This window comes from Oncorhynchus mykiss, chromosome 8, assembly GCF_013265735.2.
Source record: "Oncorhynchus mykiss isolate Arlee chromosome 8, USDA_OmykA_1.1, whole genome shotgun sequence".
Taxonomy (NCBI): Eukaryota; Metazoa; Chordata; class Actinopteri; order Salmoniformes; family Salmonidae; genus Oncorhynchus; species Oncorhynchus mykiss.
In genome coordinates this window covers 12,901,282-12,918,681 of record NC_048572.1, presented here as the reverse complement: position 1 = coordinate 12,918,681, position 17,400 = coordinate 12,901,282, and the positions used below count along the sequence as shown (strand labels likewise).

The 17,400-nt window shown below is 43.2% G+C and overlaps 1 protein-coding gene across 2 annotated transcripts in view; it reads right to left on the bottom strand.

The window, feature by feature from the left end:
• ezrb (ezrin b) overlaps positions 1 to 17,400 on the bottom strand; it is a 55,718-nt gene that overhangs the window by 9,875 nt on the left and 28,443 nt on the right. For both annotated transcript variants that reach the window (XM_036984802.1, XM_036984803.1), the window contains exons 9-11: positions 13,589 to 13,685; positions 3,475 to 3,638; positions 1,232 to 1,362 (exon numbers count right to left, since the gene is read on the bottom strand). In XM_036984802.1, coding sequence (XP_036840697.1) covers positions 1,232 to 1,362; positions 3,475 to 3,638; positions 13,589 to 13,685 — 392 coding nt within the window. The remainder of the gene's footprint in view (positions 1 to 1,231; positions 1,363 to 3,474; positions 3,639 to 13,588; positions 13,686 to 17,400) is intronic.

Genomic DNA, 17,400 nt, shown 5'->3' with positions numbered 1-17,400 from the left:
CTAACATTACAATCAGAACCACCCTAACAACTCTCTAACATTACAATCAGAACCACCCTAACAACTCTCTAACATTACAATCAGAACCACCCTAACAACTCTCTAACATTACAATCAGAACCACCCTAACAACTCTCTAACATTACAATCAGAAACACCCTAACATTACAATCAGAAACACCCTAACAACTCTCTAACATTACAATCAGAACCACCCTAACAACTCTCTAACATTACAATCAGAAACACCCTAACAACTCTCTAACATTACAATCAGAAACACCCTAACAACTCTCTAACATTACAATCAGAACCACCCTAACAACTCTCTAACATTACAATCAGAAACACCCTAACAACTCTCTAACATTACACTTAAAATGTTAGTAAGGACAAAGGACCGACCTCTGAAGCAGACCTTCAAAACGAAGTACAAAATCTTAGAAATGTATGATTGCATTATGGATAGTATGGAACCACCAGGCACTTACTGTAGTTACAGGGTTGTTCTACTTCCATGATGTAATCCTAAACCCTCTCCACAGCTATTCATGGAAATAATAATGCAATAATAATCCGGTTAAGTAAATCCGGCAGAAGGTATACGCTGTCTGCTAGACTGAATATGGAGATAAACCATGGTCATATTCATTAGGGCTGGTCATGGTCATATTCATTTCTGTTTTGCAACAGAAAACAAAAGCACTTATTTCTTATTGGACACGTTCAGGTAGTCCCTTCCTGTTTTAGTAGCTTTTCTTCCATTTGATGCCTAATGAATACAACCCATGTATAGTATAATAATATATAAGGTTACAAACAAAGGTCGATGAGGAAGCATTGACAGTCAGTAAATGCCTTATCAACCTGATAACTGATATCTAACCATGCAGAAACAATACCGCCGGGCTATCTAAGGTTCACCGGGACATAAAGTCACACATAGCACAAAGCTAGCTGTATACTACTACTTCCAGTAAAATAGAACTTCAATAGAAATGTTCCAACTATTTAAATGCAAATTGTTGTCAACAGAGTAATTTTCTCAAATATCATTACTGTTTTAAGCTATTTAATGCGGCATGAAAATGCAGCACACACACCAACAAACGCATGTACACACACACATTCTCTGTCTCTTACTCACACATCTCCCTACATTTAGGTGATAAATGTGCTCTGGTTGACCCTAGTGTCCTCACCAGTCAGACCCTGTTCTCCCCGGGCATACCTTTCTCTGCCTTCTTGGTCTTCTCCTCAAACTGGTAGAGTCTCATCATCAGATCCTGCTTCTCTCTCTCCATCTGCTCCTTCTCTCTCTCTATGGCCTCCCTCTTCTTCTTCTCGTTCTCCAGCTGGGCCCTGCAGATAAGAGAGGGCCGGTGTGAGACACAAAGAGAGGCTGACGTGTGCTGGCTAATTAAGTAATAACCACCCAGGGGGTCATTGGCCCCTCTCGCTGTGTGATATTACACACATTGAGTAGAGACACACTTTGTACACACACACACGCACACACACACACACACACACACACACACACACACACACACACACACACACACACACACACACACACACACACACACACACACACACACACACACACACACACACACACACACACACACACACACACACACACACACACACACACACACACACACACACAGTGTAGCAGGTTTAAACTGTCATTCTACAGATACCCTTCGTAGTTTGTTCAGTGATGTTAAATAAGCTGGTTAGACAATCTAGACGAATGACACAAAAACACCCTTTCCCCTTTATTGTTGATGGTTGGCAGCGTAGGTTTAGGTTCCAGTATAGGGTTAGGCTCCAGTGTAGGGTTAGGCTCCCGTGTAGGTTTAGGGTTAGGTTCTAGTGTAGGGTTAGGGTTAGGTTCCAGTGTAGGGTTAGGCTCCCATGTAGGGTTAGGGTTAGGTTCTAGTGTAGGGTTAGGTTCCAGTGTAGGGTTAGGCTCCCGTGTAGGTTTAGGGTTAGGTTCTAGTGTAGGGTTAGGGTTAGGTTCCAGTGTAGGGTTAGGCTCCCATGTAGGGTTAGGGTTAGGTTCCAGTGTAGGGTTAGGCTCCCGTGTAGGGTTAGGCTCCCGTGTAGGTTTAGGGTTAGGTTCTAGTGTAGGGTTAGGTTTGGGGTTAGGTTCCAGTGTAGGGTTAGGTTCTAGTGTAGGGTTAGGTTAGGTTCCAGTGTAGGGTTAGGTTTAGGGTTAGGTTCTAGTGTAGGGTTAGGTTTAGGGTTAGGTTCCAGTGTAGGGTTAGGTTCCAGTATAGGGTTAGGGTTAGGTTCCAGTGTAGGTTTAGGTTCTAGTGTAGGGTTAGGTTCCAGTGTAGGGTTAGGTTTTGGGTTAGGTTCCAGTGTAGGGTTAGGTTCCAGTGTAGGGTTAGGTTCCAGTGTAGGGTTAGGTTTAGGGTTAGGTTCCAGTGTAGGGTTAGGTTTAGGGTTAGGTTCCAGTGTAGGTTTAGGGTTAGGTTCCAGTGTAGGGTTAGGTTCGGGGTTAGGTTCCAGTGTAGGGTTAGGTTCTGGTGTAGGGTTAGGTTTAGGGTTAGGTTCCAGTGTAGGGTTCGGTTTAGGGTTAGGTTCCAGTGTTGGGTTAGGTTCTAGTGTAGGGTTAGGTTTAGGGTTAGGTTCTAGTGTAGGGTTAGGTTTAGGGTTAGGTTCCAGTGTAGGGTTAGGTTCCAGTATAGGGTTAGGTTTAGGGTTAGGTTCTAGTATAGGGTTAGGTTTAGGGTTAGGTTCTAGTGTAGGGTTAAGGTTAGGTTCTAGTGTAGGGTTAGGTTCTAGTGTAGGTTTACGTTTAGGTTCTAGTGTAGGGTTAGGGTTAGGGTTAGGTTCTAGTGTAGGTTTAGGTTCTAGTGTAGGTTTAGGGTTAGGGTTAGGTTCTAGTGTAGGGTTAGGTTCTAGTGTAGGGTTAGGTTCTAATGTAGGGAAAGTCCTACAGGTGATTGTGACGGACCCTGGCCATCTAACATCATGTTGAAGAGCTGTGCGAAGGCCATCCTGTCCCGCTAACACTAGAAGATACAGCAGCCAGCTCCCACAACCTTGTCTTTAGGTCGCGTCACTCATCCCAGAATGAGGTCATGCTACTGAATCATCAGTGCTACACTGGGATTACTCTAGTTATGCTAGTGGCCTATCTCTGCAGTACTTCATGTACCTGTGAATCCTGCAAAGGTGCTGAGCATGTCTTGCTATAATGAAGAGCATGCTATGCTTTGGAGCAAGAGATACATGCTAGGATATGATTCATGGCATATTTTTTTAACTTTGGGCAACTCCGATCATGGGATACAATATATCCCTTTTCGTGAGTGATATTCTGAATCTGATTATGTGTGTTTGTGTAGGGATGGAGCAAAAGCATGCACATACAGTAGTTCTCCAGGAGGAGAGTTGGCCACCCCAATTCTAAACTCACACACACACGCGTGCGCGCGCACACACACACACACACACCTCTCCATCTGTTTCTGGTGTTTCTCCTCGCGGGCCTGGGCCTTCATCTGCTGCACCTCGATGGTGTCTGGCTTGCGGCGGCGCATGTACAGCTCATGGTTGCCCATGCACAGCTGCAGGATACGCTTGTTGATGCGCAGGCGAGGGGCAAAGAACACAAAGTCCTGAGAGAGGAAGAGATTAGAAAGAGAGGGGGGTAGGAAAAGAGAGAGAATGGGTAGAGAGAAAGGGGGAGGGGTGAGTAGAGAGAGAGAGAGAGAGGGCAGGGGAGAGTGGTGGGTGAGAGAAAGGTGAAGGAGGGTGGAGAAAAGAACAAAACTCAGGTCAGACTAAATGGTTTTGCAACCAGCCATCTTTAGTGTTTCCATAACGTTGAAATGACAAAGGCTCTACTAACAGTAGGCAGGTGCAGAGTCCGAAACTCGACAACACCCATAGCGACCATTTAGTTTGGAATGGAAAGTTAAAATGGCAGCTGAAAGGAACAGTAGGGATGACTAAACCAAACCTTTAATTTGAAGGAGACACTTACCATCTGCGGTTACTGAACACAGTTAGGCTGACCCCCCCCCCACCCCACACACACACACACACCAGGGTTCCCGTTAGAAAAATGTGGCACTGGACAACGTGACCGGAAAGATTTTAATTTACTGGAACCGTATGCTATTGGTGCATAACCATTTAGGGCATCTACCCACGATGCTCAGAATGACAGACATCACATGTACAGTTGAAGTCGGAGGGATACATACACTTAGGTTGGAGTCATTAAAACTAATATTTCAACCACTCCACAAAATTCTTGTTAACTAACTATAGTTTTGGCAAGTCGGTTAGGACATCTACATTGTACATGACACAAGTCATTTTTTCAACATCTGTTTACAGACAGATTATTTCACTGTATCACAATTCCAGTGGGTCAGAAATTTACATACATAAGTTGGCTGTGCCTTTAAATAACTTCCATTCCAGAAAATGATGTCATGACTTTAGAAGCTTCTGATAAGCTAATTTACATAATTTGAGTTCATTGGAGGTGTAGCTGTGGATGTATTTCAAGGCCTACCTTCAAACTCAGTGTCTCTTTGCTTGACATCATGGGAAAATCAAAAGACCTCAGAAAAAAAATTGTAGACCTCCACAAGTCTGGTTCATCGTTGGGAGCAATTTCCAAAAGCCTGAAGGTACCACATTCATCTCTACAAACAATAGTACGCAAGTATAAACACCATGGGACCACGCAGCTGTCATACCGCTCAGGAAGGAGACGCGTTCTGTCTCCTAGAGATGAACGTACTTTGGTGCGAAAAGTGCAAATCAATCCCAGAACAACAGCAAATACCTTGTGAAGATGCTGGAGAAAACAGGTACAAAAGTATCTACAGTGCCATGCGAAAGTATTCGGCCCCCTTGAACTTTGCGACCTTTTGCCACATTTCAGGCTTCAAACATAAAGATATAAAACTGTATTTTTTTGTGAAGAATCAACAACAAGTGGGACACAATCATGAAGTGGAACGACGTTTATTGGATATTTCAAACTTTTTTAACAAATCAAAAACTGAAAAATTGGGCGTGCAAAATTATTCAGCCCCTTTACTTTCAGTGCAGCAAACTCTCTCCAGGTGTTCAGTGAGGATCTCTGAATGATCCAATGTTGACCTAAATGACTAATGATGATAAATACAATCCACCTGTGTGTAATCAAGTCTCCGTATAAATGCACCTGCACTGTGATAGTCTCAGAGGTCCGTCAAAAGCGCAGAGAGCATCATGAAGAACAAGGAACACACCAGGCAGGTCCGAGATACTGTTGTGAAGAAGTTTAAAGCCGGATTTGGATACAAAAATATTTCCCAAGCTTTAAACATCCCAAGGAGCACTGTGCAAGCGATAATATTGAAATGGAAGGAGTATCAGACCACTGCAAATCTACCAAGACCTGGCCGTACCTCTAAACTTTCAGCTCATACAAGGAGAAGACTGATCAGAGATGCAGCCAAGAGGCCCATGATCACTCTGGATGAACTGCAGAGATCTACAGCTGAGGTGGGAGAGTCTGTCCATAGAGCAACAATCAGTCGTATATTGCACAAATCTGGCCTTTATGGAAGAGTGGCAAGAAGAAAGCCATTTCTTAAAGATATCCATAAAAAGTGTTGTTTAAAGTTTGCCACAAGCCACCTGGGAGACGCACCAAACATGTGGAAGAAGGTGCTCTGGTCAGATGAAACCAAAATTGAACTTTTTGGCAACAATGCAAAACGTTATGTTTGGCGTAAAAGCAACACAGCTGAACACACCATCCCCACTGTCAAACATGGTGGTGGCAGCATCATGGTTTGGGCCTGCTTTTCTTCAGCAGGGACAGGGAAGATGGTTAAAATTGATGGGAAGATGGATGGAACCAAATACAGGACCATTCTGGAAGAAAACTTGATGGAGTCTGCAAAAGACCTGAGACTGGGACGGAGATTTGTCTTCCAACAAGACAATGATCCAAAACATAAAGCAAAATCTACAATGGAATGGTTCAAAAATAAACATATCCAGGTGTTAGAATGGCCAAGGCAAAGTCCAGACCTGAATCCAATCGAGAATCTGTGGAAAGAACTGAAAACTGCTGTTCACAAATGCTCTCCATCCAACCTCACTGAGCTCGAGCTGTTTTGCAAGGAGGAATGGGAAAAAATGTCAGTCTCTTGATGTGCAAAACTGATAGAGACATACCCCAAGCGACTTGCAGCTGTAATCGTTGCAAAAGATGGCGCTACAAAGTATTAACTTAAGGGGGCTGAATAATTTTGCACGCCCAATTTTTCAGTTTTTGATTTGTTAAAAAAGTTTGAAATATCCAATAAATGTCGTTCCACTTCATGATTGTGTCCCACTTGTTGTTGATTCTTCACAAAAAAATACAGTTTTATATCTTTATGTTTGAAGCCTGAAATGTGGCAAAAGGTCGCAAAGTTCAAGGGGGCCGAATACTTTCGCAAGGCACTGTATATCCACAGTAAAACGAGTCCTATATCGACATAACCTGAAAGGCTCCTCAGCAAGGAAGAAGCCACTGGCTTCTATAAAAAAGCCAGACTACGGTTTGCAACTGCACATGGGGACATAGATCGTACTTTTTGGAGAAATGTCCTCTGGTCTGATGAAACAAAAACAGAACTGTTTGGCCATAATGACTATCATTATGTTTGGAGGGAAAAGGGGGAGGCTTGCAGCCAAAGAACACCCTCCCAGACGTGAAACACGGGGGTGGCAGCATCATGTTGTGGGGGTGCTTTGCTGCAGGAGAGACTGGTGCACTTTACAAAATAGATGGCATCATGAGGAGGGGATATATTGAAGCAACATCGCAAGACATCAGTTAGGAAGTTAAAGCTTGGTCGCAAATGGGTCTTCCAAATGGACAATGACCCCAAATATACTTCCAAAGTTGTGGAAAAATGGCTCAAGGACAACAATGTCAAGGTATTGGAGTGGCCATCACAAAGCCCTGGCCTCAATCCTATAGAAAATGTGTGGGCAGAACTGAAAAAGTTTGTGTGAGCAAGGAAGCCTACAAACCTGACTCAGTTATACCAGCTCTGTCAGGAGAAATGGGCCAAAATTCACCCAACTTACAGTGGGAAGCTTGTGGAAGGCTTCCCGAAACGTTTGACCAAAGTTAAACAATTTAAAGGCAATGCTACCAAATACGTATGTATGTAAACTTCTGACCCACTGGGAATGTGATGAAAGAAATAACATCTGAAATAAATAATTCTCTATACTATTATTCTGGCATTTCACATTCTTAAAATAAAGTGGTTATCCTAACTGACAAGGAATTGTGAAAAACTGAGTTTAAATGTATTTGGCTAAGGTGTATGTATGACTAGAATGGGTTGTTACTATGACTAGGATGGGTTGTTAATAGGACTAGGACGGGTTGTTACTATGACTAGGATGGGTTGTTACTATGACTAGGATGGGTTGTTACTATGACGGGTTGTTACTATGACTGGGATGGGTTGTTAATATGACTAGGATGGTTGTTACTATGACTAGGATTGGTTGTTAATAGGACTAGGATGGGTTGGTAATAGGACTAGGGTGGGTTGTTACTATGACTAGGACGGGTTGTTGCTATGACTAGAACGGGTTGTTGCTATGACTAGGACGGGTTGTTGCTATGACTAGGATGGGTTGTTGCTATGACTAGGATGGGTTGTTACTATGACTAGGATGGGTTGTTACTATGACTAGGATGGGTTGTTAATATGACTAGGATGGGTTGTTACTATGACTAGGATGGGTTGTTAATATGACTAGGATGGGTTGTTATTATGACTAGGATGGGTTGTTACTATGACTAGGATGGGTTGTTAATATGACTAGGATGGGTTGTTACTATGACTAGGATGGGTTGTTAATATGACTAGGATGGGTTGTTACTATGACTAGGATGGGTTGTTACTATGACTAGGATGGGTTGTTACTATGACTAGGATGGGTTGTTACTATGACTAGGATGGGTTGTTACTATGACTAGGATGGGTTGTTACTATGACTAGGATGGGTTGTTACTATGACTAGGATGGGTTGTTACTATGACTAGGATGGGTTGTTACTATGACTAGGATGGGTTGTTACTATGACTAGGATGGGTTGTTACTATGACTAGGATGGGTTGTTACTATGACTAGGATTGTGCCTTTGGCTTCTGGACAACAAAATAAAGTTGAAACAAAATAATTGCCTCCATGTTTTAAGTACATGTTTTCCAAATGCACTGCTTACTGCTTCCACCTGCCTGCATACTGTTGCCTATACAACGGTATGCATACTGCTTCCACCTGCCTGCATACTGTTGCCTATACAACGGTATGCATACTGCTTCCACCTGCCTGCATACTGTTGCCTATACAACGGTATGCATACTGCTTCCACCTGCCTGCATACTGTTGCCTATACAACGGTATGCATACTGCTTCCACCTGCCTGCATACTGTTGCCTATACAACGGTATGCATACTGCTTCCACCTGCCTGCATACTGTTGCCTATACAACGGTATGCATACTGCTTCCACCTGCCTGCATACTGTTGCCTATACAACGGTATGCATACTGCTTCCACCTGCCTGCATACTGTTGCCTATACAACGGTATGCATACTGCTTCCACCTGCCTGCATACTGTTGCCTATACAACGGTATGCATACTGCTTCCACCTGCCTGCATACTGTTGCCTATACAACGGTATGCATACTGCTTCCACCTGCCTGCATACTGTTGCCTATACAACGGTATGCATACTGCTTCCACCTGCCTGCATACTGTTGCCTATACAACGGTATGCATGGGAAACGTGGGCCCTTCTTGGTTTGGGAGAGTTTTTTCTCCCGGTCAATTTGGCCGGCAACAATTATATTTATTGGCTTTTAATTGTTTATGTCTGCCAAAAGGTCGGCAATTACCGGCTAACGGAAACCCTGGCGCGCACACACACACACGCACACACACACTGGCTTGAGCAGAAGAGATAAGGTGCCTTGAGTGTAGAGGCTTGATGGACATTAGGACATTAGAAGAGCACTCAGGGTGTGTGCACGTGTGTGTATGGATGCACATGTGTGTGTGTGCATCCTCATGCACGTTTGTGTGCATGTGTGTCTGTATTGCTCCCTATCTGTGCCACAGGGTCTGGAGCCAGGGCTCTGTTGACAATAGAAGATGGGATTGAGGATAGGGCTAATGGACCTGCTGCTCCCAAGGAGACAGAGGAGGAGAGGAGAGGATAGGGCTAATGGACCTGCTGCTCCCAAGGAGACAGAGGAGGAGAAGAGAGGATAGGGCTAATGAAGGAGATGGAGAGGAGATAGGATAAGGCTGAGAGGTTAGGATAGGGTTAATGATGGAGACATAGGAGAGGAGAGAGGTTAGGATAGGGCTGAGAGGTTAGGATAGGGCTAATGAAGGAGACAGAGGAGGAGAGAGGTTAGGATAGGGCTAATGAAGGAGACAGAGGAGAGAGGTTAGGATAGGGCTGAGAGGTTAGGATAGGGCTGAGAGGTTAGGATAGGGTTAATGAAGGATAGGAGAGGAGATAGGAGGCAGGTAGGCAGGCAGGTAGATTAATTGTACTTACAGTAAACATCTTCCTGTACCTCATACTTACACTGCATTGATTTGTTTGTGCTGTACAGCCAACTCCTATGGTTGTTGTTTGGCCAAACACAAACAGACCTGGGACCAGGCTTACTGTGTTTTAAATTGGTCCATCAGGACAGCTGCTGCAGCTGTTTGCTGATGCTTTCAGATTGGTTTCATTGTGATGTTAAGTGTGGTGTGTGGAGACAGTGTGTGATGTGGTGAATGCCATCCATCATCAAAACAGTGTCATTGTGATTCAGGATCATGGCGACCTGCATATGATGCCTGATTCAGACTGTAGGGCTGACCCAAACTGTAATGTGTTGGCTCTAATAAGTGTATTTATTTTCACATTGTCCTATACAGCACAGTTCCAGCAACTATGGTAGATGCGTAACCAGACCAGAACAGCTTGGCTTGGTTTGGCTCTGTAGTGTGGAACTATAGTGTAACTCACTGGAGCCTTCTTGGTTTGGCCCTGTAGTGTGGAACTATAGTGTAACTCACTGGAGCCTTCTTGGTTTGGCCCTGTAGTGTGGAACTATAGTGTAACTCACTGGAGTCTTCTTGGTTTGGCCCTGTAGTGTGGAACTATAGTGTAACTCACTGGAGTCTTCTTGGTTTGGCCCTGTAGTGTGGAACTATAGTGTAACTCACTGGAGTCTTCTTGGTTTGGCCCTGTAGTGTGGAACTATAGTGTAACTCACTGGGGCCTTCTTGGTTTGGCCCTGTAGTGTAACTCACTGGAGCCTTCTTGGTTTGGCCCTGTAGTGTGGAACTATAGTGTAACTCACTGGGGCCTTCTTGGTTTGGCCCTGTAGTGTGGAACTATAGTGTAACTCACTGGAACCTTCTTGGTTTGGCCCTGTAGTGTGGAACTATAGTGTAACTCACTGGAGCCTTCTTGGTTTGGCCCTGTAGTGTGGAACTATAGTGTAACTCACTGGGGCCTTCTTGGTTTGGCCCTGTAGTGTGGAACTATAGTGTAACTCACTGGGGCCTTCTTGGTTTGGCCCTGTAGTGTGGAACTATAGTGTAACTCACTGGAGCCGTTTTGGTTTGGCTCTGTAGTGTGGAACTATAGTGTAACTCACTGGAGTCTTCTTGGTTTGGCCCTGTAGTGTGGAACTATAGTGTAACTCACTGGAGCCTTCTTGGTTTGGCCCTGTAGTGTAACTCACTGGAGCCTTCTTGGTTTGGCCCTGTAGTGTGGAACTATAGTGTAACTCACTGGAGTCTTATTGGTTTGGCCCTGTAGTGTGGAACTATAGTGTAACTCACTGGAGTCTTCTTGGTTTGGCTCTGTAGTGTGGAACTATAGTGTAACTCACTGGAGCCTTCTTGGTTTGGCCCTGTAGTGTGGAACTATAGTGTAACTCACTGGAGCCTTCTTGGTTTGGCCCTGTAGTGTGGAACTATAGTGTAACTCACTGGAGCCTTCTTGGTTTGGCCCTGTAGTGTGGAACTATAGTGTAACTCACTGGAGTCTTCTTGGTTTGGCCCTGTAGTGTGGAACTATAGTGTAACTCACTGGAGTCTTCTTGGTTTGGCCCTGTAGTGTGGAACTATAGTGTAACTCACTGGAGTCTTCTTGGTTTGGCCCTGTAGTGTAACTCACTGGAGCCTTCTTGGTTTGGCCCTGTAGTGTGGAACTATAGTGTAACTCACTGGGGCCTTCTTGGTTTGGCCCTGTAGTGTGGAACTATAGTGTAACTCACTGGAGTCTTCTTGGTTTGGCCCTGTAGTGTGGAACTATAGTGTAACTCACTGGAACCTAACGTAAATTCACTCACTTTTGTACATCGCCTTGGTCCGAACAATTGACTTTATTTTAGTGCCCCAAAAACGTAACACTTCCAGATCAACTGTAATGTCAATACCATTGTAAAGCACAATTTTTCCCCTTTCCAACAAAATCAATGACATGACCTCCACGCTGCACATTTCTGCATTTCTGCATGATTCAAGAAGGCAATGAGCTCCGTCGGGTCTTTGTTACTGTAATTTAATTATTCCAATATGTTTTCATTAATTTAATTCGCTTAATCTATTTTATGAGAATTTGTAAGATTCTTGTTTGCATAAAATAGACGGAGACCAGTCTTATCAATAATAGATAAAAGTATTTATTCTCGGAGCACGCTGCCACATTACCACGAGCAACAGTTTATATACAATAACATGACGTCATTTCATTGCTTCTAGAACGAATCCCCTCCTCCCGACCTAGAATTAAGTGAGTTCAAAAGTTCATTCCAACTCACTAACACACTCACAGGTCACACAACATAACTGAATTAACTCTTGACCGCTCACCATTATCGATCACCACTTAGCTGATAGTTCTAATTAACAGAAAACCTAGGAATGCACTCACTGCCTTATCTAAAACACCCCAGAGCTCAGTTTCGTCGGTTCAACCATAGGTTAACGACCCTGTGTGTTTACTTAACCCACTCCTCCCCAGACTAGTTTGGAATGGTGTTCGTTATATTTAATTACTCCTTGTCCGTGTCACACAATCCCTTCTTATGAACTCATATTGTTAATCAGATATAATAAAACAGAGTATAAGTTTACTTAGTTACAGTTCCATTTAAAATGAGAATATTGTTTAGTCATTTATTCATAATATTCCTAACAGTCTTTTTAAAAATGGCGAGTGGGGAAGAGAAACTAATGCGTGATAGTGAGAAGGAGAGATGTCGTGTGGGAAAACGGCTTTTTTCCCACTCGATCTGTCCAACTTATCACCTTATCGCCTCTAAAAATGTAAATAAAACACTATAAAGAGCTTATATAATGTGTAAATTACATACCTATATGAAGGTTTGTGTCGAATTTGAATCAGGTTTTTGGGGCGGTGCTAAAGTGATATTCAGAAGTAAACAGTGTAATTTGAGAGTCATGATCGCTTGCATTGACGACGCAAAAAATGACTAGGTAACCCGCTTACCCTGTCCCTGTCCCTTTCTTGTTTTTTAACGATGAGAGAAGTGCTACACCTGGTGGAGAGAGATTGTAAGACAGAAATAGTTGCTTTATGCGTGCTGTACATTACGACATGGCATGTCAAGATGTAACGGAGGGTCAGTTTTGAACTTTTCTCCAATACTATAGAGCCATTACCATGTCGATCAACGCTTGAATAGAAACCTAGTTCACACCCCCGATTTTGAAGTCAACACAGTCGCCACAATCCCATTAGTTTTCTTTGTAGCCTCGTTTGAATGTCACGGTTGCGCACATTTGTATAGAACGGGGTGAGTTTACGTTACTTGGTTTGGCCCTGTAGTGTGGAAATATAGTGTAACTCACTGGAGCCGTTTTGGTTTGGCCCTGTAGTGTGGAAATATAGTGTAACTCACTGGAGCCTTCTTGGTTTGGCCCTGTAGTGTGGATCTAAACTGAGTGTACAAAACATTAGGAACACCTTCCTAATATTGAATTGCCCCCCCTTTTGCCCTCAGAACAGCCTCAAGTCGTAAAGGCATGGACTCTAAAATGTTTCAAAAACGTTCCACAGGGATACTGGCCCATGTTGACTCCAATGCTTCCCACAGTGTCAAGTTGGCTGGATGTCCTTTGTGTGGTGGACCATTCTTGATACACACAGGAAACTGTTGAGCATGAACAACCCAGCAGCGTTGCATTTCTTGACACACTCAAACTGGTGCGCCTGGCACCTATTACCATACCCTGTTCAAAGGCACTCCAATCTTTTGTCTTGCCCATTCACCCTCTGAATGGAACACATACACAATCCATGTCTCAATTGTCTCAAGGCTTAAAATCCTTTAATAACCTGTCTCCTCCCCTTTATCTACACTGATTGAAGTGGATTTAACAAGTCACATCAATAAGGGATCATAGCTTTCACCTGGATTCACCTGGTCAGTCTGTGTCATGGAAAAAGCAGGTATTCCTAATGTTTGTAGACTCAGTTTATAGTGTGTAACTCACCGGGGCCTTCTTGTCGATGGGTTTGATGATGAACTTCTTGTCGTTGAAGGAGATGTTCCTGATCTCGCTCCAGGGGAAGCCGATCTTTGGGGTCAGTCTGGTGGGGGAGAAGGCAAACCAGTGTAAGTATTGTGTAGGCCGCATGTGCTTTAAACAGGTTGTCATTTATTGGGATGACTCATGTACTGGAGGCAGCTCTGCAGGGTGGTCACTAGCTGACACAGCCACAAAGTCATAAAATCTCATTTTAAACCTAACCCTCACCTTAACCCTTAACCACACTTCTAACCTTATGCCTAACCCTAACCCAAATTAAAACCAAAAAGCACATTTTTGTTTTCATGAATTCTTACGATATATAGCCAATTTTGACTTTGCAGCTAGCCCATCTAGTGGAAATCACTGCCTCCAGGACAAGCGTCTTTATGTGGCTAAATAGTGGACATTACAGTGTACATTTTCCATAGATTTATTCCAGATTATTTCCCAACTCACAATCCAGGGTTTTTGTAGCCAAATCTTTCAATTGAAATGATTTTAGGCAGGAGGAACAGAGCTAGGTGGCTGGGCCCGCCCCTCCCCCTGGGGTTTGTGGTATATGGCCAATATACCAAGGCTAATGGCTGTATCCAGGCACTCCACGTTGCATGGTGCATGGAACAGCCCTTAGCAGTGATATATTGGTCATATACTACACTTCGTTGGGCCTTATTGCTTAAATATAGTGCACTACTTTTGACCAGGGCCCCATAGGGCTATGCACTACATATGGAAAAGGGTGCCATTGGTTACGCAGCCTGGGATGTGGTAGGAAACAATTGCAAATAGGATATGATTCATCCATGTGTGAGGCAGGACTGTGTGTTGTACTACTGTGTTGTACATGTTGGCCTCTGTATCAATAGGGCTAGGTGGGAGGAATCTGGGGTGGGGCTCGTCCATTGTGTACTAGAGAGAGACACATTGACTGGATGCCAATCTCATTTGGCAATTTACGGACACACACACGCGAGAGCACACACACACACACACAGTTGTTTGATCCGCCTCGCAGTGACACCCAGTGAGACACAGTGAAACCCTGCTGCTGCCTGAACTGGTATTTCAATTCCTGGGTGACATACACCTAACGAATCCCAGATCTGTTTGTGCTGTATTGTTAACACCTACGTCACGTTTTGTCACCTTTTGTACAAACAGATCTGATACCAGACTAGAGGTTATTTGAGCAGTTTTCTCTTCAACAAGCTTTCCCTGGAGATCCAAACCTGAACTCTACGGGGTATTTTAGCATCAATGTTAGTGAACACTGTTAAGTTAAAGGGATAGATAATTATTTTGCTCTGTACAGAAAGTGCTCCATCTTGAAAACATAACTGCTGACATGCTCCAGATCTCCAGTCCTGGGATCTCCAGTAGTTGTCTGTCTCTCTGGGCGTTAACTCTAGGAACCTGGTTATCCTGTTTGTGGTAGATGTGGATCAGGTAGAGGAAGACTGAGACATAACACTGATCAAGGTCTTATCTAGAGACATAGAGGAAGACTGAGACATAACACTCATCAAGGTCTTATCTAGAGACAGAGGAAGACTGAGACACAACACTGATCAAGGTCTTATCTAGAGACATAGAGGAAGACTGAGACATAACACTGATCAAGGTCTTATCTAGAGACAGAGGAAGACTGAGACATAACACTGATCAAGGTCTTATCTAGAGACATAGAGGAAGACTGAGACATAACACTGATCAAGGTCTTATCTAGAGACATAGAGGAGGACTGAGACATAACACTGATCAAGGTCTTATCTAGAGACAGAGGAAGACTGAGACATAACACTCATCAAGGTCTTATCTAGAGACATAGAGGAGGACTGAGACATAACGCTGATCAAGGTCTTATCTAGAGACATAGAGGAGGACTGAGACATAACACTGATCAAGGTCTTATCTAGAGACATAGAGGAGGACTGAGACATAACGCTGATCAAGGTCTTATCTAGAGACAGAGGACTGAGACATAACGCTGATCAAGGTCTTATCTAGAGACATAGAGGAAGACTGAGACATAATGCCGATCAAGGTCTTATCTAGAGACATAGAGGAGGACAGACATAACGCTGATCAAGGTCTTATCTAGAGACAGAGGAAGACTGAGACATAACGCTGATCAAGGTCTCATCTAGAGGCAGAGGAGGACTGACACATAACGATGGTCAAGGTCTTATCTAGAGACATAGAGGAGGACTGAGACATAATGCTGATCAAGGTCTTATCTAGAGACATAGAGGACTGAGACATAACCATGATCAAGGTCTTATCTAGAGACATAGAGGAGGACAGACATAACGCTGATCAAGGTCTTATCTAGAGACATAGAGGAGGACTGAGACATAACCATGACCAAGGTCTTATCTAAAGACATCGAGGAGGACTGAGACATAACGATGATCAAGGTCTTATCTAGAGGCATGGCTAAGTGTTAGATTAGACGTTGTATAACTTCTTGAGTGTAGGGAGCAGGATTTTCGTTTTTGGCAAAAAAAAATGTACCCATTTAAAACAGCCTATTTCTCAGGCCCAGAAACTAGAATATGCATATATATATGTCAGATTGGGATAGAAAACACTCTAAAGGTTCCAAAACGGTCAAAATATTGTCTGTGAGTATAACAGAACTGATATTGCAGGCGAAAACCTGAGGAAAATCCAACAAGGAAGTGCTTTTTCCCAGAAAGCTCTCTGTTCCATTGGATGCCTTGCCTCCATTTAAAGGGATATCAACCAGATTCCTTTTCCTATGGCTTCCTCAAGGTGTCAATAGTCTTTAGACAGTTTCAGGCTTTTATTTTGAAAAATGAGCGAGAAAGATCACATCGCGTCAGTGGATAGCTGGGTGTTCGCAGAGTTTTGCAACAGAGTGGCGCAGCCATTGTCTCTCCCTCTCCTATTGAAAAAACTACGGTTGATATATTATCGATTATATATTTTTAAAACAACCTGAGAATTGATTATAAAAAAACTGACATGTTTTTGTGGACATTACGGATACTATTTGGAATTTTTGTCTCTGATGTCGTGACCGCTCGAGCCTGTGGATTTCTGAACATAACGCACCAAACAAATGGAGGTATTTTGGATATGAAAATAATCTTTATGGAACAAAAGGAACATATATTGTGTAACTGGGAGTCTTGTGAGTGCAAACATCCGAAGATCATCAAAGGTAAGCGATTTAATTTATTGCTTTTCTGACTTTCGAGACCAATCTACTTGGCTGCTAGCTGTTTGTAATATTTTGTCTACTGAGAGAGATGTTCTTACATAAACGCTTGTTATGCTTTCGCCAAAAAAGCTGTATTGAAATCTGACACGCCAGGTGGAATAACAACAAGCTAAGCTGTGTTTTGCTATATTGCACTTGTGATTTCATGAAAATTAAATATTTTTAGTAATTTAATTTGAATTTGGCGCGCTGCAATTCAGCGGGTGTTGATGAAAATGATCCCGCTAACGGGATGGGTGCGTCAAGAAGATAAGGTAACCCCTTCCAATGACCCCTAACAACTGTTATCCACAGTACCCACAGAGGTTGAACAGAGATGTGTTCCATAGAGAATATATAAAGAATATATGGTGTGTTCTGCGTTATATAGAATCTCATAGAAATGTGAACATGTATGTGGATGGCTTTATCCAGCAATCAGGGACAATATAGGACAAAAAACACAAAATAGACCTTATTTTCTACAAACTAAAAGGTCCCAGTGGTGTGATATAGGGTTCAAATGGAATCCTGTCCTGATAGCTAG